At 39.8% G+C, this 19,004-nt stretch overlaps 1 protein-coding gene across 3 annotated transcripts in view; it reads right to left on the bottom strand.

Annotated features, from left to right (window-relative positions):
* Positions 1-5,995: 5,995 nt before the first annotated feature.
* LOC142218789 (glyoxal reductase-like) overlaps positions 5,996-19,004 on the bottom strand; it is a 98,592-nt gene continuing 85,583 nt past the window's right edge. For all 3 annotated transcript variants that reach the window (XM_075287717.1, XM_075287716.1, XM_075287718.1), the window contains one exon: positions 5,996-6,856. Coding sequence is in view for 2 of the 3 variants with exons in the window: in XM_075287716.1 (XP_075143817.1) it covers positions 6,755-6,856 (102 nt within the window). In the remaining variant the exon portion in view is untranslated. The remainder of the gene's footprint in view (positions 6,857-19,004) is intronic.

Below are 19,004 nucleotides of genomic sequence, written 5' to 3'. Positions count from 1 at the left end.
ACTTATACAAAGCTTGTTGGAAGGTTATATATATTTACCTTCTTTAAAATGGTTATATTGTCTGCAAATGTACAATGATATGTAATTTTATTACTTGCTTGTTACTTTGGTTGTGACACCCAGGACATGACTGAAGATTTCACTTTCACTAAGCTACATTGCAGTATAATACCAATGAGTAGATTCTTGCACTGCCACTCAGAAGTTGTCACAACTGTGACACTACAGTCACAAGAAATACAGCAGGATTGAATGTTTTGCAATTGCAGCAAAGCCATAGCAGCAACCAGTGAGTTGTAACATGGCGTCATTCGCAATCATTATATACAATGTAGCCTTGTGAAAATGTGATCTTGTTGCGTGATGAGTTTCACAACCAAAATAGCTGTGTAGTCCCCATGGCAAACTTTTGACATGGTTTCTTATCCCCCCCGACCCCTGTCAAAGATACAACCCAAGAGTATAATAATCGGAGACCCAGGGAAGGATATAAACATAAAAAACACTTCACATAAAACTTACCTCACCCGGGCTCCAGGGCAGTCCCTGCAGATGTCGGCCTTCTTCAATAACGTACGGGACGTCGTCACCTGTTCCGCGTTTGCGTCGTGACACATAATGATGTAAGCCCTGGTCCATGTGACGTCAGGGACGTCACACATGTAGGCCTGAAGCCTGCCTGGAGCGGTAAGTAACAGTGTTTTTTATGTTCCCTCACCAATCCTGGGCCTCTGATCATTATACTAGGGGATCTGAAAAGACTCCCAAGTATAATAATAGTGTTTGTGGAGCGCGCAGCCTTACTTACTGATCCTGGCTCCTGCTCACAGCGGCCTCCGCAGAAGGGGAGGTGACGGCGGCCGCAGGAGCAAGGATTGGTAAACAAATAGGGCCTGTAACAGCCTTTATATAAAAAAAACAAAAAACGCAGCAGTAGCGGCTGTCACTGGGCCCCCTAATCTCCCGGGCCCTGTGGCAGCAGCTGCTACAACCGTACATGTTCTGACCTCGGTAACTGAATCACTGAACATCACGTCATGTAAACATGTGCAAACATTTATTGGAGAAAGCCTTTAGACATCTTGTCAACACATAATTAAAATATACCACAAAATAATTTTATAGAATTACAAAAGGCACCAAAGTTCGTAAATATGGCACGAGTTTTATTAGAGAGCGATATTATAATAGAGGACATGAAATGGGATCCAAGACATGTCGTTTTTAATATATATTTGTATTCTTAAAAGTAAAATAACAATTATGGAGAGTCCTTTCTCAGAACTTTAACCCAGATTTACTAATAATGCAAACTATGCACTGAAAATACACCCGATTTATCCCAGATCCTAGATGCTACTTTGATATCCCACCATTATGATCCTATGTAATCATGAGACCCCATGTGGTTTTAGCATCACAGAAGTCACAGCCGAAGCCACAAGATGCTGATAAGTGTAATAGTAAGTACCAGTGGTGTAATTGTGAAGGAGTATCTAATGAAAGATGGCTGCCTGGTAACAGTAACCATATAACGGCAGTGAATATTCTGCGCAGTCGTACAACTCGTAACATTACATGCTCATAAGGCATTACCTTGCTGACAGCGGCAGAAAACACTGATAGAAGGTGACGTTTACATTTATAGAATCCACTGCTCCTACACAACATCTGGAACTCATAGTCCTCATCTTGTACAAATAAGGCATTGTATATAAATCCTCCATATCAAGATTATAGGTCAAAATCATATTCCACAATGCAAAATAAAGCAGAGTGCACGCATTGTCATCTGTGCTTTCAGCAGCAAATATAAGGCAGCCCCCACAATGCCTAGTCTTGGAGGTACTTCCAGAAGTAGTGTATCGATAGCCTAAAGATATAGGGACTCAAATAATAAGAACATGTCGGTGACCTCATTATTCCGTATCCCCCTCATCCCCATCTCTTCAGTGATTCACTGGAAAGGTGGCCATGCTACTTGCTCGTCTTATAATTCACATTGTAATGTAGACATGGCCACATCTCTACTGAACTCTATAGAGACTGCTGCGGTCATGAGATCAACCATTTATGACTTAGCCTGAGGACTTACAGAAGTATTAAGTCACCCTGCAGCCAGTACACTGCTGTTAATTCATGGTAATAGAGTAAGGTAGACTTCTGTGTAGTAGAAGTCCTTAAAGTGTGATGCAGAGTTACATTACATTACCCTGGTTGCATACGGTGTATTGTAAACTTTGCAATATACTTCACTAAACAAAAGTACCTGTGTCTTACAGTACATCACCTGTCTGCTTCTTATTTGCTTCATTTATTCTCATGCCTCATGGATGGGGAAGAAAAGAAGGAAAAAGACAATGATAAGAGGCTGTCTATGGTATTAAATGAGCCAGGAGAAAGCCGGATACTAATATCTGATAACCCAGCTGTGTTGTGAAATAGAACTGTCTCTATATATCTATATGAAGTCCCTTCTCCATAGACTTCTATTTTACCTATTTGATCACCAACATAAAGAGGCAAATAAGTGAAGAAACAGGCACTTTTCTTACATAAAGTGTATCACTAAGTTTAACAAATTTTTTTGTTATGTTTTTAAGCGTACCTTATAATCTATATATATATATCTATATCTATATCTATATATATATATATATATATATATATATATATATATATGAAGAGCTCAACGGAAAAATGGCCTAAGTCCACATTTTGTCATATTTCAAATTATTACCTAGAAAGCTTCTTTGTACCTCGTTCTATGCATTGGGTTTACAAGGTACCTAGGATTAATGACCTAAGTCCATATATTTCAATGCAGAAGAATTTACATTCAATGGAATAATGGCCTAAGTCCAATACAAACTTACTTACTTCACTCTCGTTGGTCATTTTTTCATTGAAATCGTGACTTCCGGTCTGTTGTTTATATTAGTGTAAAAACTTTGTCTTATTGTTTAAAAGGCTCTAAATCGACTTTTGCACATATTTAGCGCCGAAAAGGGAGGCAGGTAATTATTATTCTTCATCGTTTAATAATAGTAGTAATTAATTAATAATATTAAATAAATAATATTTATACATGAAGCTGCAATTTTTTAAATAAATAATACAATTTATGATTAGGATTAACGGTGTTCATTAGCTGATTACATTGGATAGATATATTCCACAATAATGCCCGTTTGCTTTAGGCTAAAACTTTAAATTTCGTTTTTCTCACAATATTGATTTTTGGACTTAGGCCATTTTTCCTTTGAGCTCTTTATATATATATATATATATATATATATATATATATATATATATATATATATATATATGTAGTAGCTGTTACCCGCGACTTTGTCTGCGGTGATTGTAGAAGTGGGTATATACAGGCATGGGTAAGGTTTTCGTACTGTGTATAAGGTATGGGATATGAAATGTAACTTTGTATCTTGTTGTTGCTGTAATTCAGAGAATACGTGAGACTTTTGTGTTGAAGTTACTTTGTATTAGAGCTGCTATATATACGGTGTTGTGAGAAACTTTACATAGTGACTTTGGGACAGAAGTATTTGCAGTTAACCCTTTCCCGCTGATGACATTTTTTGATTTTCGTTTTTGACTCTCCTCCTTCTAAACCCCATAACTTTTTTATTTCTCCACTCCCAGAGCCATATGAGGTCTTAATTATTGCGGGACAAATTTTTCTTCATGTTGCCGCCATTAATTATTCTATATAATGTACTGGGAAGCAGGGAAAAAATTCAGAATGGGGTGGATTTCAAGAAAAAATGCATTTCTGCGACTTTCTTACGGGCTTTGGTTTTACGGCGTTCACTGTGCAACAAAAATGACATCTCCCCTGTATTCTGTGTTTCATTACTATTCCGGGGATACCAAATTTATATGGTTTGAGTTACATTTTGACCCCTTAAAAACATCCAAAACTGTAAAAAAAATTTTTTTGAAAAGTCGCCATATTCCGACAGCCGTAACTTTTTTATACGTGCATGTACGGGGATGTATATGACGTCTTTTTTTGCAGGACTGGGTGTACTTTGTAGTTCTACCATCTTCAGGAAATGTTATTGCTTTGATCACTTTTTATTCAAATTTTGATCAGAATCAAAACTGTGAAAAAAAGGCAGTTTGGCACTTTTGACCATTTTTCCCGCTACGGCGTTTACCGAACAGGAAAAATATTTGTATAGCTTTGTAGAGCAGGCGATTTTGGACGCGGGGATACCTAACATGTATGTGTTTCACAGTTTTTAACTACTTTTATATGTGTTCTAGGGAAAGGGGGGTGATTTGAATTTTTAATCCTTTTTTTTTTTTGTTTTTAATATTTTTTTTTACTTTTTTAAACTTTTTTTTTGCATTTATTAGACCGCCTAGGGGTATTGACATGGGTGGGCGGTGTCGCGGATTGTCATAGCGGTGGGGGTTGGCAAACATGGCTGCTCCGGAGCGTTAAAGAGAGCCCCCTGGAGTATCGTTAAGGTGAGGGGCGAAGTGGTAAAGTATATGTATATGTGATTGTGTGGGGTTAGGGGCGAGGCTGTAGAGGGCAATATGAATTTTGTGGCTTGCTATGGTCCAAAGTGTGTGAGATTGCAGAGATGGTGGTGTGAGTTTGGGGTTTGTGGGGGTCCTGGGAAAAACGTATGTGCGCTATTGTGACGAAAAGTAGCCTATTGCGCAATGGGGTGTATTAACTATGTTTGTGGAAAATTTCAGCCAAATCGGTCGAGTGGGTTTTGCGTGATTGACTAACAAACATCCGAACACACAAACCCACAAACATCCAAACTCACAAACTTTCACATTTATAATATTAATAGGATATATATATATATATATATATATATATATATATATATATATATATATATATATAGTGTATGTGCAATATATTTTTAACCAGTTACAAAATATGTAATTTCTAGTTCAACAAGTCTACACATTAGTCCAATTAGCTCTAGCCATAATGTATCAATTAACGGAATTAGAACAATGTGAAGTCAGACAGACAATAAATTACACAAAGAAAAATTCCAAAATTCCAGGCAACGTGATTTTTCAGTGTATAGTACTTGTGCTACAATATGCTTTCTACATTGCTATTATTCCCATACCATATTTTACTCAGACCAAGTTTTGATCACTTGTTAAGGACCGTTTCTCTACGTAGGTATCATGTGACCACTTAGATCATGTTAGGAAATCCTCCTCTGTGCAGCCAAAGATCATATGTAATACTGTCTTCATTGCAGTCATGAAAAAGAAGCCTAATGAGGACTGAGACCAATCTAAGTAAAGGTAAAGGAGCAGATTTATTATGGAAATCTACACCAGCTATGATATTCTGTAGCTTCCCCTACAGGTGCACATACCTACGGAGGTTGTACCTCATTTTTAAGGAGCTGTGAACCCCGTCATATATGATGCATATCCCTTGCTGGCAATAGGATCTTGGTGTGGTCACAGCAACTTGTGAGTCACAATATGACCATATTCATTAATTTTAGTTGTGAAGAAGACACTTCTACACAGTGATCTTTGGCCATCTGATGTGTGTCACAGTGAATGTCACTGGGTGTGTGATTTTACTGGTAAATAAGCTATATTACCAGCATAACTGTGCAAACTCTATTTGTAAACCCCGTTAACATGTGGTTATGGTGTTGGCCGCATGCAACTGCCTCTTCAACCAAATGGGACCAAAGAGTTTTTACTATCTGAAAAAGTGATGGCGCAGCAGTGATCCTGAACATATAGGGGCTGCAACGCTGCCATCACTTTATCAGATAAGAATACCGTATATACTCGAGTATAAGCCAAATTTTTCAGCCCAGTTTTTGTGCTGAAAAAGCCCCCCTCGGCTTATACTCGAATCAGCAAAAAAAAAAAAAAAAATTTTTTTTTTTTTTTTTTTTTTTAGAAGGGGGGGGGGGGGGGGGTCTATGACCAGCCACAATATCAATGTATAGAATCTCCCATAATATAGTGCATAAAAAAAAAAAAAGATTTAAAAAAAAATAAAAGTTTTAAATCACTCCTTTCCCTAGAATACATACAAAAGTAGAAAATTACTGCAAAACACAAACACATTAGGTATCCCTGTGTCTGCAAGTGCCCGGTCTACTGAATATAGGGGATCTGCAGTGCTCCTGTTCCGTTGGCAAGGTGTTAATAGGAGCACTGCAGATACCCTATATTCAGCCAGACTGAATTCCAAGTGGGGGAAGAAAAAACAGTCCTCAAGTTCAGGGAAGGGGCAGACAGACAACCAAAACACCCCCTCCCCTTTCCCAGCATCTACTGCACCCAAAAACTCCGACCATTTTAATTTTTAACATTTTCCAGTAGTGGCTGCATTTCCCCCCCTCGGCTTATACTCGAGTCAATACGTTTTTCCATTTTTTTGTAGTAAAATTAGGGGCCTCGGCTTATATTCGGGTCGGCTTATACTCGAGTATATACGGTAACCCTCTAAATAAGAAATGACTTGATCTTATTAATGTCATGTGTAAAATAATAATAATTGAGCAATCTGTCATATATTAATAACAAAGTCACACGCAAACTTTTGGCAATGAATAGAATTACGTAAAAATAATGCCCATATTATAAGGCACCAATGTCATCTTGTACATAACTTATTACATCAAGATAATGAAGACTGACATTGTACATGTGAGTGAGGAAATGGCTTTTCAGTAGGGGTTACTCTGGACGTTGTGTGCGGATCCTTTATTCAGCCTTTCCACAGTGGGTATGTCAGATGGATTAGTTTCTTGTTACAATGCAGTGAACAGATCCGCATCATGTCAGCCTGTCGCAGATGAAAATCAAAGACCTGTCAACACAAAGTAATAGAGATTAGAAATATCCCAAAGTCAGGCATTCATTTACAACCCTAGAAAGGTATGGATGGAAATTTGGGAAATCTATAAAATGATGTCATGGATTATATTCCAGCTACATTCTTACTGTTACGGGCAGTATATTGGTTTAGTGGTTAGTGGAGTCCTGGGTTCGAATCCTGCCAAGGACAACATCTGCGAGGAGTTTGTATATTCTCCCCGTGTCTGCGTGGGTTTTTTCTCACACTCCAAAAGACATACGGATTGTGAGCCTTATATGAGACAGCGACTGACAATGTCTGTGAAGCGCTGCGGAATATGATGGCGCTATATAAGTAAGTATAATACATACTGTTAGAAGTTTCTGGACTCTAGAACAAGATACAGATCGGAGTATTATATGTGCCCTTCTCAGTACAGTGTATGTAGCGATATTTTGCACAATAGTAGTGTACACTTTACCGGACACAACTGTATCATGACTCTTGCTGAGTATCTTTAATCCAAGTAGACTTGCACATTATGTGATATATGCTTGTACTATAAGATATTTCAGGAATGTTCTAGCAGGGCTGTGATTCCCCCTCCTACTGATGACCCTGTAATGTTCACCACACTATATCACTGCATCAGATACTTGGGAACACAAATCTATGTATTTTCCATGACAGTTACAAAGAAAGTACAGAAAGGCTGGAGAGCAGTGAAGGGTGGAGAGCAAGGTCTTACAGAAATGTCACATGCTCTACAATAAGGTTACTTACATACAGCCTGACTGCTACCGTGCAGGGAAAACAGTCCAAAATCCTATTCTGCTGCTTCTTAGATACGTATGTTTGTAGGATAGCTGGGTAACACATCGTGGTGTGTAGTGATACTTGTATACATCTCATATTGCTAGATTAGATTTTAACAAATATGACACTACTAGGTGACAGCCAGAGGCATAGCTTGCTCCTGGGCCCTGGTGCGAAACTTGTAATTGGTCCCCTACCTACCTTTTACCGTTTAGAATATGGGTACATTTATCTATCATTGGAGTCCAGGGCTCGGATCTGCTCCCTCTGCACCCCCTATAGCTACGCCTCGGTGACAACCTTTATAGGAGTAACAATGGCTTATATTGGTGTATATCAGTTTTGGGAAAAAGGAAAGAACAGATATATTGAAATGAAAAGGCTGAACAAATTTTTTAATCTACTTTAACTCTAGCTATTTCTCCTGTGCCAAGCACAACATATGAGAAAGCAGAGTTCTGTGATATATAAGTTTACCGTATATACCCGAGTATAAGTCGAATTTTTCAGCACAGTTTTTGTGCTGAAAAAGCCCCCCTCGGCTTATACTCGAGTCAAGCAAAAAAAAATTTAAAAAAATATTATTTTATATATATATATATATATATATATATATATATATATATATTTTTTTTTTTTATTTTTTTTTTGGGGGGGGGTCTATGACCAGCCGCAATAGTAATGTATAGAATCTCCCATAAAATAGTGAAGAATAAAAAAGAAGCTTTTTAAAAAATATAATAAAAAAATAAAGTAAATAAAAGTTCTAAATCATTCCTTTCCCTGGAGTACATATAAAAGTAGAAAATGACTGTGAAACACATTATACACATGAGGTATCCCTGTGTCTGAAAGAGCCCGGTCTACTGAATATAGGGGATCTGTAGTGCTCCTGTTCTGTCGGGAGGGGTTAATAGGAGCACTGCAGATACGCTATATTCAGAAAGGCTGAATTCCAAGTGGGGAAAAAAACTCAGTCCTCAAGCTCAGGGAAGGGGCAGACAGACAACCAAAACACCCCCTCCCCTTGCCCATCACCCAGCAACTACTGCACCCAAAAACTCCGCCCATTTTAATTTTTGAAATTTTCCAGCAGCTTCTGCATCTCCCCCCTCGGCTTATACTCGAGTCAATACGTTTTCCCAGTTTTTTGTGGTAAAATTAGGGGCCTCGGCTTATATTCAGGTCGGCTTATACTCGAGTATATACAATATATGACTTAGAACAGTAAAAAGTAGAGTAAATTCTGATAGGACTCCTAGGAGAGACAATAGGAGTCCTGCTGAACCTGACCACACACAGTCATTGACAGCCTGCTGTGTACATAGTGATACAGGTAAAACTGGCCATTACTTTCTCTGGTCAGGATAACCAGGACTCTCACTGTTTTTCAGAGGAGTCCTGCCAGGATTTACTATAAAAAACAACTTGCTCCAAATCCTATAAACCTATATATCATAGAGCTCAGCTCCTCGCCCTCTCTCACGTCCTGATCTCAGGTCTGCTTTAATGCACCGCTGTTGTGACATTTTATATAGAAATGTTGCCAAACCAGAGTTCTGATTCACCGTGAGTACAATTAGTCCACTCGGAAATGTGCTAGGAGATAGTGTTCCTGGCTCATTGAATGGAAAGCATCTCATACAATGTGAAGGCTTTCACACATTATGGCTCATGGTGTCTCCAGTGACACAATTTACAAGGCTATAAGGAAAACATTAATTTCATTTATTCTGGTGCCGTCCTTATAATAAACAGCTTATCCTTGTGATACTGAGTAATCCAATTGTCTGAGCACTTTCACACGTATAAGTTTCTTGTTGAATAATGTGACTGTGTTATGTTAGTGTATATGGAAGGACCAAATCCAAATAAAAAGAGATGTGTCCTCCATTGTTCAGAGGAAGGAAATTTGTTGCACTTGAAAAAGGGCCTGAGGAGCCTGAAACGCGTTGTGCCGAATAAAGTCTGTTTTTTGGGTGAGCGCTGCCTTTTGCATTCTTTTTTGAAGAGTGTGGTCCCTATTAGCTGCCCAAATCCAAGTAAAGGCTAGGTCAGAGGTAAAGGAACCACACTTTACCCAGATAAACAGCGTCCAGTAGACTTTATTGAATACAAAACACTAGGCATTTCACCCCTTTATCAAGTGTACAAGGAATACAAATGTACACTGCTATTACTTGTACACTTGATAAAGGGGTGAAATCCCCAAAAAGTGTGCCATTTTCGATTCAGTAAAGAGTACTGGATACTGTTGATCTGGATGAAGCGCAATTCCTTTACCTCTGACCTAGTCTTTGGTTGGAATTTGGTCCTTCCGTATCCAGTCTCTGACACCTTAGGGTGCTCGCTGGTTCCTGTTGCTCCTATTTACCCAGAGAGGAACCCTCTGTAAACCGGTTCCAATGCGCAATAGGGTAGTTGTGGCCCAGCTCATAACTATGTAACATTTATAACATTTATTATTGCTCTATTGTTAAATAGTATTACACTATAGTATTACACTATGCACTGCTCAGTGCTGTTTTTTAGTTCATTGTTACTATGTTATGTTAGATTTGTTACATGTAAACTTCTTGTCACCCCTAGTACTGCATTGCTTTATCTTCATTATAACTAAACAATAGACCTCTGATTTACCACTTTTTTATGTAATGGTAATTGTCTTGGTGACAGAAGAGGAGACTTAAGTCTTATACTGTGGTCATTTGTTTTAATGTATACTGACAATGTAACTTCTGACTATGACATTTACTATACAAAATTAGGACGTATATATTAAATTTACAGTGTATTTAAACAGGTTTTCTGGGATAAAATGTCTGATGATCTGTCAAAAGGAGAGGTTATCAGTATCAGATAGGTAGTTGTCTGACACCTGGCACCCCCACCAATCAGCGGTTGTCAGCAGCTAAAACACAGAGAAAGGAGCAGGAAGCAGACAGCTCCCTTCTCTGTGCAATGGTCAGACCAGGTTACTGCAGGTCACCTATCATTCACGTGAATAGGAGGTAAGCTACAGTGATTTGGTTCAGTCACTACATAGTGAATGAAGCTATCTGCTTCCTACTCCATTCTCTGTGTATCAGCTGCTAAGAAATGATGACTGATGGGTGGGCCAGATATCGGGGGAATAACTGATGTGATTACCTATCCTCAGGATAAGTAATCAATATTTTTAGCCCAGAGAACTCCTTTAATATAAATCATCAGTATCCGATTGACAGGGCAGTGGAGTTAGTAGACCAACCCACTGACTCTGACACAGTTCGACTATGACTCCTTTATATATGGCTGACAGCAATGGTCAGACAGAAACTGTAGAGATCCTGTAACTCGATAATAAGCTAGTGACTGATTTTCTATGAAAGTAAATATGCAATAACCTTTAAATCTAATTAATTATACAATATCAATAACTGCATCACATTATATAAAATAATTAAACCTTTTATTTTGGCTTTGACTCTAACACCATTCAAAACTGCTCCCTCTCCGACTCCGACATGAATTTGGTGGGGATCGGACACCGCTGTTTGACAAATCTGCAGTGTTCAGACAAGAGCTGTGGCTGTCTTCACTGATGTCCTTCATCCTCTGTTAGGTTGGGTTCACACCTGCGTTTGGCACTCTGTGCAAAATCAGTTTTTGAAACCATCTCAAAATCCTCAAAAACTAATTTAGGGCGGGTTCACACCAGCGCCCGATCTCCGCTTTGCTGGTTTCCATCTTCTTCCCAAAAAACTGGACAGGAGACAGAAACCTGACAGTCAGTTTTCAAACCCATTCACTTGAATGGGTTTGCAAAGTGTCTGCCCATGAGCGTCTTCTGGCCTCCGCGGCAAAACCGTTTTTTTTAACCAGATACAAAGTCAGACATGCAGGACTTCGTGCCTAGTTTAAAAAAACCCAGTTTCACCGCAGAGACCAGAAGATGCTCACGGGCGCTCACTGACTGCCAGGTTTCCGTCTCCTATCCAGTTTCTTGGACAGAAGATGGAAACCCACAAAGCGGAGACCGGGCGCAGATATGAAAAATAAGGATTCCAGGCGGAGAGTAACCAATCTGTTTTTTTGTTTGTTTGTTTTTAACATTGAGGTCTATGGAAAGCAGATTACAAATGGATAACAAAAAGTCTGTGTTCGTTTTGCAATCCCTTTTTTCTCTTGGTGCGCATGCTCAGAATGATGAAGGAGAGAAAAAAAAGATTGGTTAAAAATAAACACAAACTGTCCGTTCTTTTGAACAGACACCCATTGACTTATACGTCTAAAAAGATGGATTTGGGTATCCGCTGTGTAACCATTTGGAATCCTTTTGTACCAAACCGCTTTAAACAGTTAGGCAGACCCTGGCGGGCTTTAGGAGCGGTTATCTACATGCTACTGCACAAACTTGCATGATAAATTGTGACTTTTTGATCCCTTATACACCAGAAAATTGGCGTATAAGGCCAGACATATTTCCCCTAGGTTGTTCTGGCCAATAGCTGTTTTCCTCTTATCCAAAAACAGGATGGATAACTTATTATAACAGCAAACGCACCCTAAACACAAGTGGTTATATACCCTTAAACAATGGACATTGTGTAACGACAGACATAGAAGTGGAAAATATGTCATATCTACGGCTACGGACTATTTCAGTATACAGAACCCCCTGTATTTTATTAGAATGAGTTGCTGTGGTGGATCAGCTCCTGGGGTTCTCTCTTTGACCTACGCAGGCACAGACTGTAGAGTATTTTCTCCAGCTGGCCACTGTCCAATGGCGTAGAGATTAATCAGAGTATTGTATGGCCAGCAGACAGGAAGCCGCGCTCTCGTCACTCTCCATGTCCCCTCCCTTCCACTCTTTGTTTATTTTCTGAGCTTTCCTGAAACATTGTTTTTAGCGATGAGTTTGTTTGAGATAACGTTCCTCTTAAATGGTCATTTTTTCCATCATAACTAAAGTTACGCGCAATGTTTCTGGTCTGTCTGTACACACACGAGTCCTGTAATAAAGATTACAGCATGTTACCAAAATGTACAGTAATATGCCGTCATGAACAGAGAATACGTAAATGGTCAAGGGCGCCCCTAGTCTTACAGGACGAAGCTGGTCATACGCATTACATAACTGCTGAACAATGCTTGCTAGACTGCCACTTATCACTCCAGTGCCGAGAGTCACCTCCAGGGATGCTTATCCTATGGGAGATGGGTCAGACCAATTCAATAGAGCCCACAGCAAGTCAGAGTTACACATGGTCAGATCAACCAGTCAAAAATGACCATTTAAATGGTCACAGATATGTCAGGCAGTTTTATTGAGATGTGAGGAGGGTCCGTGGCTTTTAAGTGGTACACAGATATAGTACTTTACGGTAAGTGGTACTGTAGTACACAGATTCAGTAATTTACGGTAAGTAGTACTGTAGTACACAGATTCAGTAATTTACGGTAAGTGGTACTGTAGTACACAGATATAGTACTTTACGGTAAGTGGTACTGTAGTACACAGATATAGTACTTTACGGTAAGTGGTACTGTAGTACACAGATATAGTACTTTACGGTAAGTAGTACTGTAGTACACAGATTCAGTAATTTACGGTAAGTGGTACTGTAGTACACAGATATAGTACTTTACGGTAAGTGGTACTGTAGTACACAGATATAGTACTTTACGGTTAGTGGTACTGTAGTACACAGATATAGTACTTTACGGTTAGTGGTACTGTAGTACACGCATGTAGTACTTTACGGTAAGTGGCACTGTAGTACACAGATATAGTACTTTACGGTAAGTGGCACTGTAGTACACAGATGAAATTTCCCCAAGGTGGGACTATTAAAGGATTATCTTATCTTATCTCTTATCTTATACAGATATAGTGCTTTACGGTAAGTGGTACTGTAGTACACAGATATACAGTAGTACTTTATGGTAAGTGGTACTGTAGTACACAGATATAGTACTTTACGGTAAGTGGCACTGTAGTACACAGATATAGAGTAGTACTTTATGGTAAGTGGTACTGTAGTACACAGATATAGTACTTTACGGTAAGTGGCACTGTAGTACACAGATACAGATATAGTACTTTACGGTAAGTGGTACTGTAGTACACAGATACAGATATAGTACTTTACGGTAAGTGGTACAGTAGTGCACAGATATAGTACTTTACGGTAAGTGGTACAGTAGTGCACAGATATAGTACTTTACGGTAAGTGGTACTGTAGTACACGTATGAATATGGTCCATTACAATAAAGTTAAAAGCTGAAAAAATTAAAACAATGGAAATGTGGAGTTCAAAGATATATCCAACATGTGAGTGGATGGGGACCCAATCTCAATAGCTTTTCCTATAAAATCATTGACTTGTCAGAGGTTTAACACCCAGTGGTACACTCTACAATGGTTATAATATTGCATAAATGTAGTACAACAAATGACGTCCTAGTCTTGCGTTCTCATGTAGTGATCTCAGGGACCGTAGCTGCGGAGCTTTGTTTATCTACATATGCCTCACCCATGTGGACAGGATGTATACATAGATCCCCCCTCACGTATCCCACAGCTATAGGGAAGTATATGAAAACAAACAATATCAACCGTATTCAGCAGCCGTCTCTGGGAAAATCTTCCTCTATATTAACCTGTGCAGCAGTTTCCTCTTACCTTTAACCTTTTTTATAAGATCATGCTGTGTTAGAGACCTTAATACAAAAACAATTAGTAAAATCGTCTCTTTCCTCAACCTTCACCATCTCCTGCTTAGACTACTATAACATCCTTCCCTGTGGCCTCCCATCTAACGCCTCCCCACTCCCCCCTAAACATTGCTGCCATTATCTGCCTCTTCCATCATTTCTCCTCCCTATGCTAATCCCTTCACACGTCACCCATTGTCCATCAAAACCCATCTACAAAATGACAGTTCAAGGCTTCCCACTACTTGTTCCTCCCGACCTCTTCAATCTTTTCTCCCAGTATTTTCCCACACTTCGATCCTCCCAAGACCTTCTTCTTTGCTCTCCTCTTACCTGCTTTTCACAAAACCATCCCCTAGATTTCTTCGGTGCATCCCTCATACTCTGAACTTGTTAGCCAACACATTCACTTCTATATGTCTACAACTTATAATAACCCTTCTGCCACAATTCTACCATCTGAACATCTTCTACCCCCAACCACTGCCTCAATCCCTGGCATATGGTAAGCCCTCGTGGGTAGGGTCTTCTCTTCCTCTGCACCAGTTGGTCACTAAGTACATAGAATAATTAACAGAATAAATAATAATAATAATGACAAGGTTAATGGGTTTGTTGAGGCTTGGACTACATCTGAGCTGCAATACCAAACATTGACAATGGGCACCGCTTGTGGAAAATAGCAGATCTCTATTTACAACTTGAAATATAGCCATTAAATACGATGCACTTCTTCTTCTTCAGATGGTTAGCAGTGTAGTGCTATAGATGTGGAATAGAACATTCCTGCTCATGATTAAAGCGAAGGAAATGTCACTTTTATGAAGCTGCAAAGAAATAACAGTCCCAGTAGCTGAAAATTACATTTCTGAGCCTCTTAGACTCCATTTTACCATTTGCACAATTGCCCTAACACTATGTCATAAACCTCAAGTGTTTTTTATGTGAATCTTCAATCTCCGATCTTAGGCTCCTGTCATTGTAGAATGTGTTATGGCAGAGCACCTGGCTTCTCTCTTAACTACTAGAGATGAGCGAGTAGTGTTCGATTGAGTAGGTGTTCGATCGAATACTATGGTATTTGAAATACTCGTACTCGATCGAACACTACTAGCTGTTCGAAGTTTAAGGTTCGATGCAGAACCAGCGTTGATTGGCAGAATGCTATACATTCTGCCAATCAACGTTGGTTCTTCTCTTACCTTTAGAAGTCTTCTCCGTGCAGCGTCCCCGCGGCGTCTTCCGGCTGGAATTCACTCTGCCAGGCATCCGGAGAATCCAGCCTGACCGCCACTCGTGGACTTGGTAAGTATGATTTTAGCGAATTTTGCCTACCCCTGAAACGAGCATTTCCCCCCATAGACTATAATGGGGTTCGAAATCCGTTCAAACAGTTGAACAGTGTGCGGCTGTTCGAATCGGATTTCGAACCTCGGACATTTTAGTGTTCGCTCATCTCTAATAACTACTCTTACAGGGAATCTGTCAACTCTATTTGGGACACTAAACCTCCCACAGGTCCCTATAGATTGGTGGTTCAGAGTCCCAAATAGCTTACTTCTAACTTTGTTGGCGCAATAAAAAAAAGTTATACTTAAGCAGCTTGTGAACACTCGATGCCTGTGCAGCAGTTCACTTTACGGCATAAGCTCCAGACCTTGGGGACATGCATGGCATAAGCTCCAGACCTTGGGCCCATGCATGGCATAAGCTCCAGACCTTAGGCACATGCTTGGCATAAGCTCCAGACCTTGGGCACATGCATGGAAGCCAAAGTGCACTTTCTCAGCTTTGCACAGGTGCCGAGAGCACCAGAGAGGAGTCCAATGTGATGTGATGGACTCATCACTGGGTAACTATATAAAGGATTATTTTTTTCATAGCAGTCACTGACACCGTTAGCAGTAGGCTACTTGGGACTGTTAACCAGTGGTCACAAGGACCTGCAGGTTCCTGTTAAGCTGGCCATACACATTAGATAGCTATTGGCCACTTCCCCCATATAGGTTACATACACACTCGGCCATGTTCTGCATGTACGCTAAGCCTGGAGAGGAGAACAAGCTGCTGCAAAACTCCTCTGACATATTTTCCAAAGAACAAAAGAATTTGCCAGTTAAAATCCAGTCGCCTGATCCTTCTTATCTCATCAGGGAAGGGTTGGCATGCCGCCAGGCATATCAAATGGTAAGCCAAACTAGTTAACCATGGAAGACGCCCAATATAACACAGGGTGCCACAGTGGCCATTTGTATCCATCTACTGGTCAATGCTTGCCAGCAGAGTGCGAAATTGTGATCAACTTCAGTATTTGGCCCCATTGTCCAACACATATGTCAAGGAGGAGTATATATCCATGATATATTGTCACTGATTTAGGAAGTTATTTGCAACTGAGAATGCAGTGGGGAGGACATCAGAGGAAAATACACAGCAGCAAGTTGCAAGATATTTTCCTGTTATTATATTACAGAAAAGTAGTTTTGCAAGTGGAGTTAGGCTTAAAAGCAGATGCCAGTTATTGCTATAAGACTTTGTGTGGAGAGGTCCCTCGGGATGGAGGACTCTATGGTGTTATTGTTGTTACAGAGTCCAAACAAAACGAAACATAAGGGTACAATGGCGTAAGCAGGATATGTACTCCCACATACAGGCAAAGCAAAGTCTTGTAACTTAGAAAGCAATGGGTACACTATGGTACACAATGGTACACTATGTTATATGGCAATCTGACCTTAATATCAGGTAGATGGGGGTCTGACTCTGGCTGATCAGGTGACTGGAGAGACTACAGCGCTCCGGCTCCATTACCAGGCACGGTGCTGTACATTCTGAAGTGGCTATACCTCGTATTACACATTCACTACAGTGGGACAGAGACGGTGTACAATATGTATACCACTATGTCTGGTAAATAATAAAAAATCACATCCAGCAGACTGTAGCCTGAACTACCAATATGGCTGCTACACCCTACAATATTAATAATTCAGTGGGTAATGGATTAATATCAACCAGTAAATGGGCAATTACTGTTAGTGGGCCAGTAAAGGGGGCAGTAAACTGTATGGGGGACAATAAAGGGTCCGTTATTGTATTGGGGTAAGCATAAGTGGTAACTATTGTGCAAATATTGTGTCAGGGCTGGAAAACAAAGTAATATACTCTGTGGGGCAAGTTGTATTGTATAGGGGTCAGTAAAAGAGGCAATATACTGTGTAGAGGCCAGTAAAGGGGGCCCAGACGTTCCTCGTCACACCCCTGCATCTGTAGGTCTTTAAAAAATGCTCACAAACCCCTCAGTCTGTGAAACAAAGGGCATCTCCATATGCATCATCCCTGTACCCCCCAAATTTTTAATTACAAAAAAAATAAAAAGGGCCCCCATATGCCTCAAAACAATTCAGTACTGTTGAGACAGGAGCGCCACAAGACCCCTGAAGAGGTTTCCAGCAGAACATTGTCTAGGCAATATTGCTTCTGCTGCTTTCCCTTCTTCTCCCTCTCTACCTTATACTTGCAATTTTTCCTCCTTTCAAAAGATCTACTTAAATATGTGACTGCTCACATGCTGCCTAAGGATAAGTTCACACTGGGTTTTTTGGTCCGGATTTTGATGCAGGAAGCCGCGTCAGAATCTGGTTTTAAAAAACCCCTCCCGCAACTGGATGAAAGGAATTTAAATGGGAGGCGTTTTTTTGACGCGGATTCCGTATCAAAATCTGGACCAAAAACTCTGTGAACTTACCCTTATATATTGCATTCTCTTGATGGATGCTATTGTCAGGAGATCGATCAATATTACTAATTCCACCTGGTTTTAATGTCGCAACTGATCGACGTAAGTGCTCGTGATGTACAGACACATACAAGACACACACATACAAGACACACACGTACAAGACACACACGTACAAGACACACACGTACAAGACACACATACAAGACTTTTGAGAAGGCTAAATACAAATATGGCTCATTTTACTTCAATTTCTACCACATCAAAAGAGTACCCAAGTATTTAGTGAGCACTTTCACAGAAACACGTAAAGTGTTATTCTCATGTGGTTTCCTTATGTACATTGAACCTTCACACCTGTGTTATAGTGATGAATACCTCTGCTCTAATACACCGGCAGGTATAGAATCCACTGCTAGTCCTTACAGGGTCTGTATATACCATACAAGGGAGAAAGGAAATACTTTATAGTATATAGCATAGCATGAAATATATGGCTGTAACATAGATCTGCCTCCATTGTTACCCTGTCATATTAACATTGAGGTCACCGGAGCTTCTATACATTTCAGGTCATTGTATCACTGGCATGACCTGGTTTTTTTTGCTTGAGTTGAGTAATGGTTTATGGGGGTCTAGCATAATGAATAGAATGGGCATATGGTGCTTAGATTGTGTAGAATTAGAAAACTGGGTCATATTAAGCAGACAGCTAAGCCATACTGTAGTAAATGTCAATATATAAAGGGACTTTATGGGGTGTAGTAAATAATGGGTCATATCTAATACCTTGACTTACCAGCCATGCTTATAAGGTCAGTCTATAAAATAAACAGACATATAGCACACTTCTAGACTTCTATAGTGCTCCCTGTTCACAATCAGTTATTGTATTCTACAGT

The sequence above is a fragment of the Leptodactylus fuscus genome, chromosome 9 (assembly GCF_031893055.1).
Source record: "Leptodactylus fuscus isolate aLepFus1 chromosome 9, aLepFus1.hap2, whole genome shotgun sequence".
Taxonomy (NCBI): Eukaryota; Metazoa; Chordata; class Amphibia; order Anura; family Leptodactylidae; genus Leptodactylus; species Leptodactylus fuscus.
The sequence above is the reverse complement of the archived record's forward strand: the minus strand, read 5'-3'. Positions and strand labels throughout refer to the sequence as shown.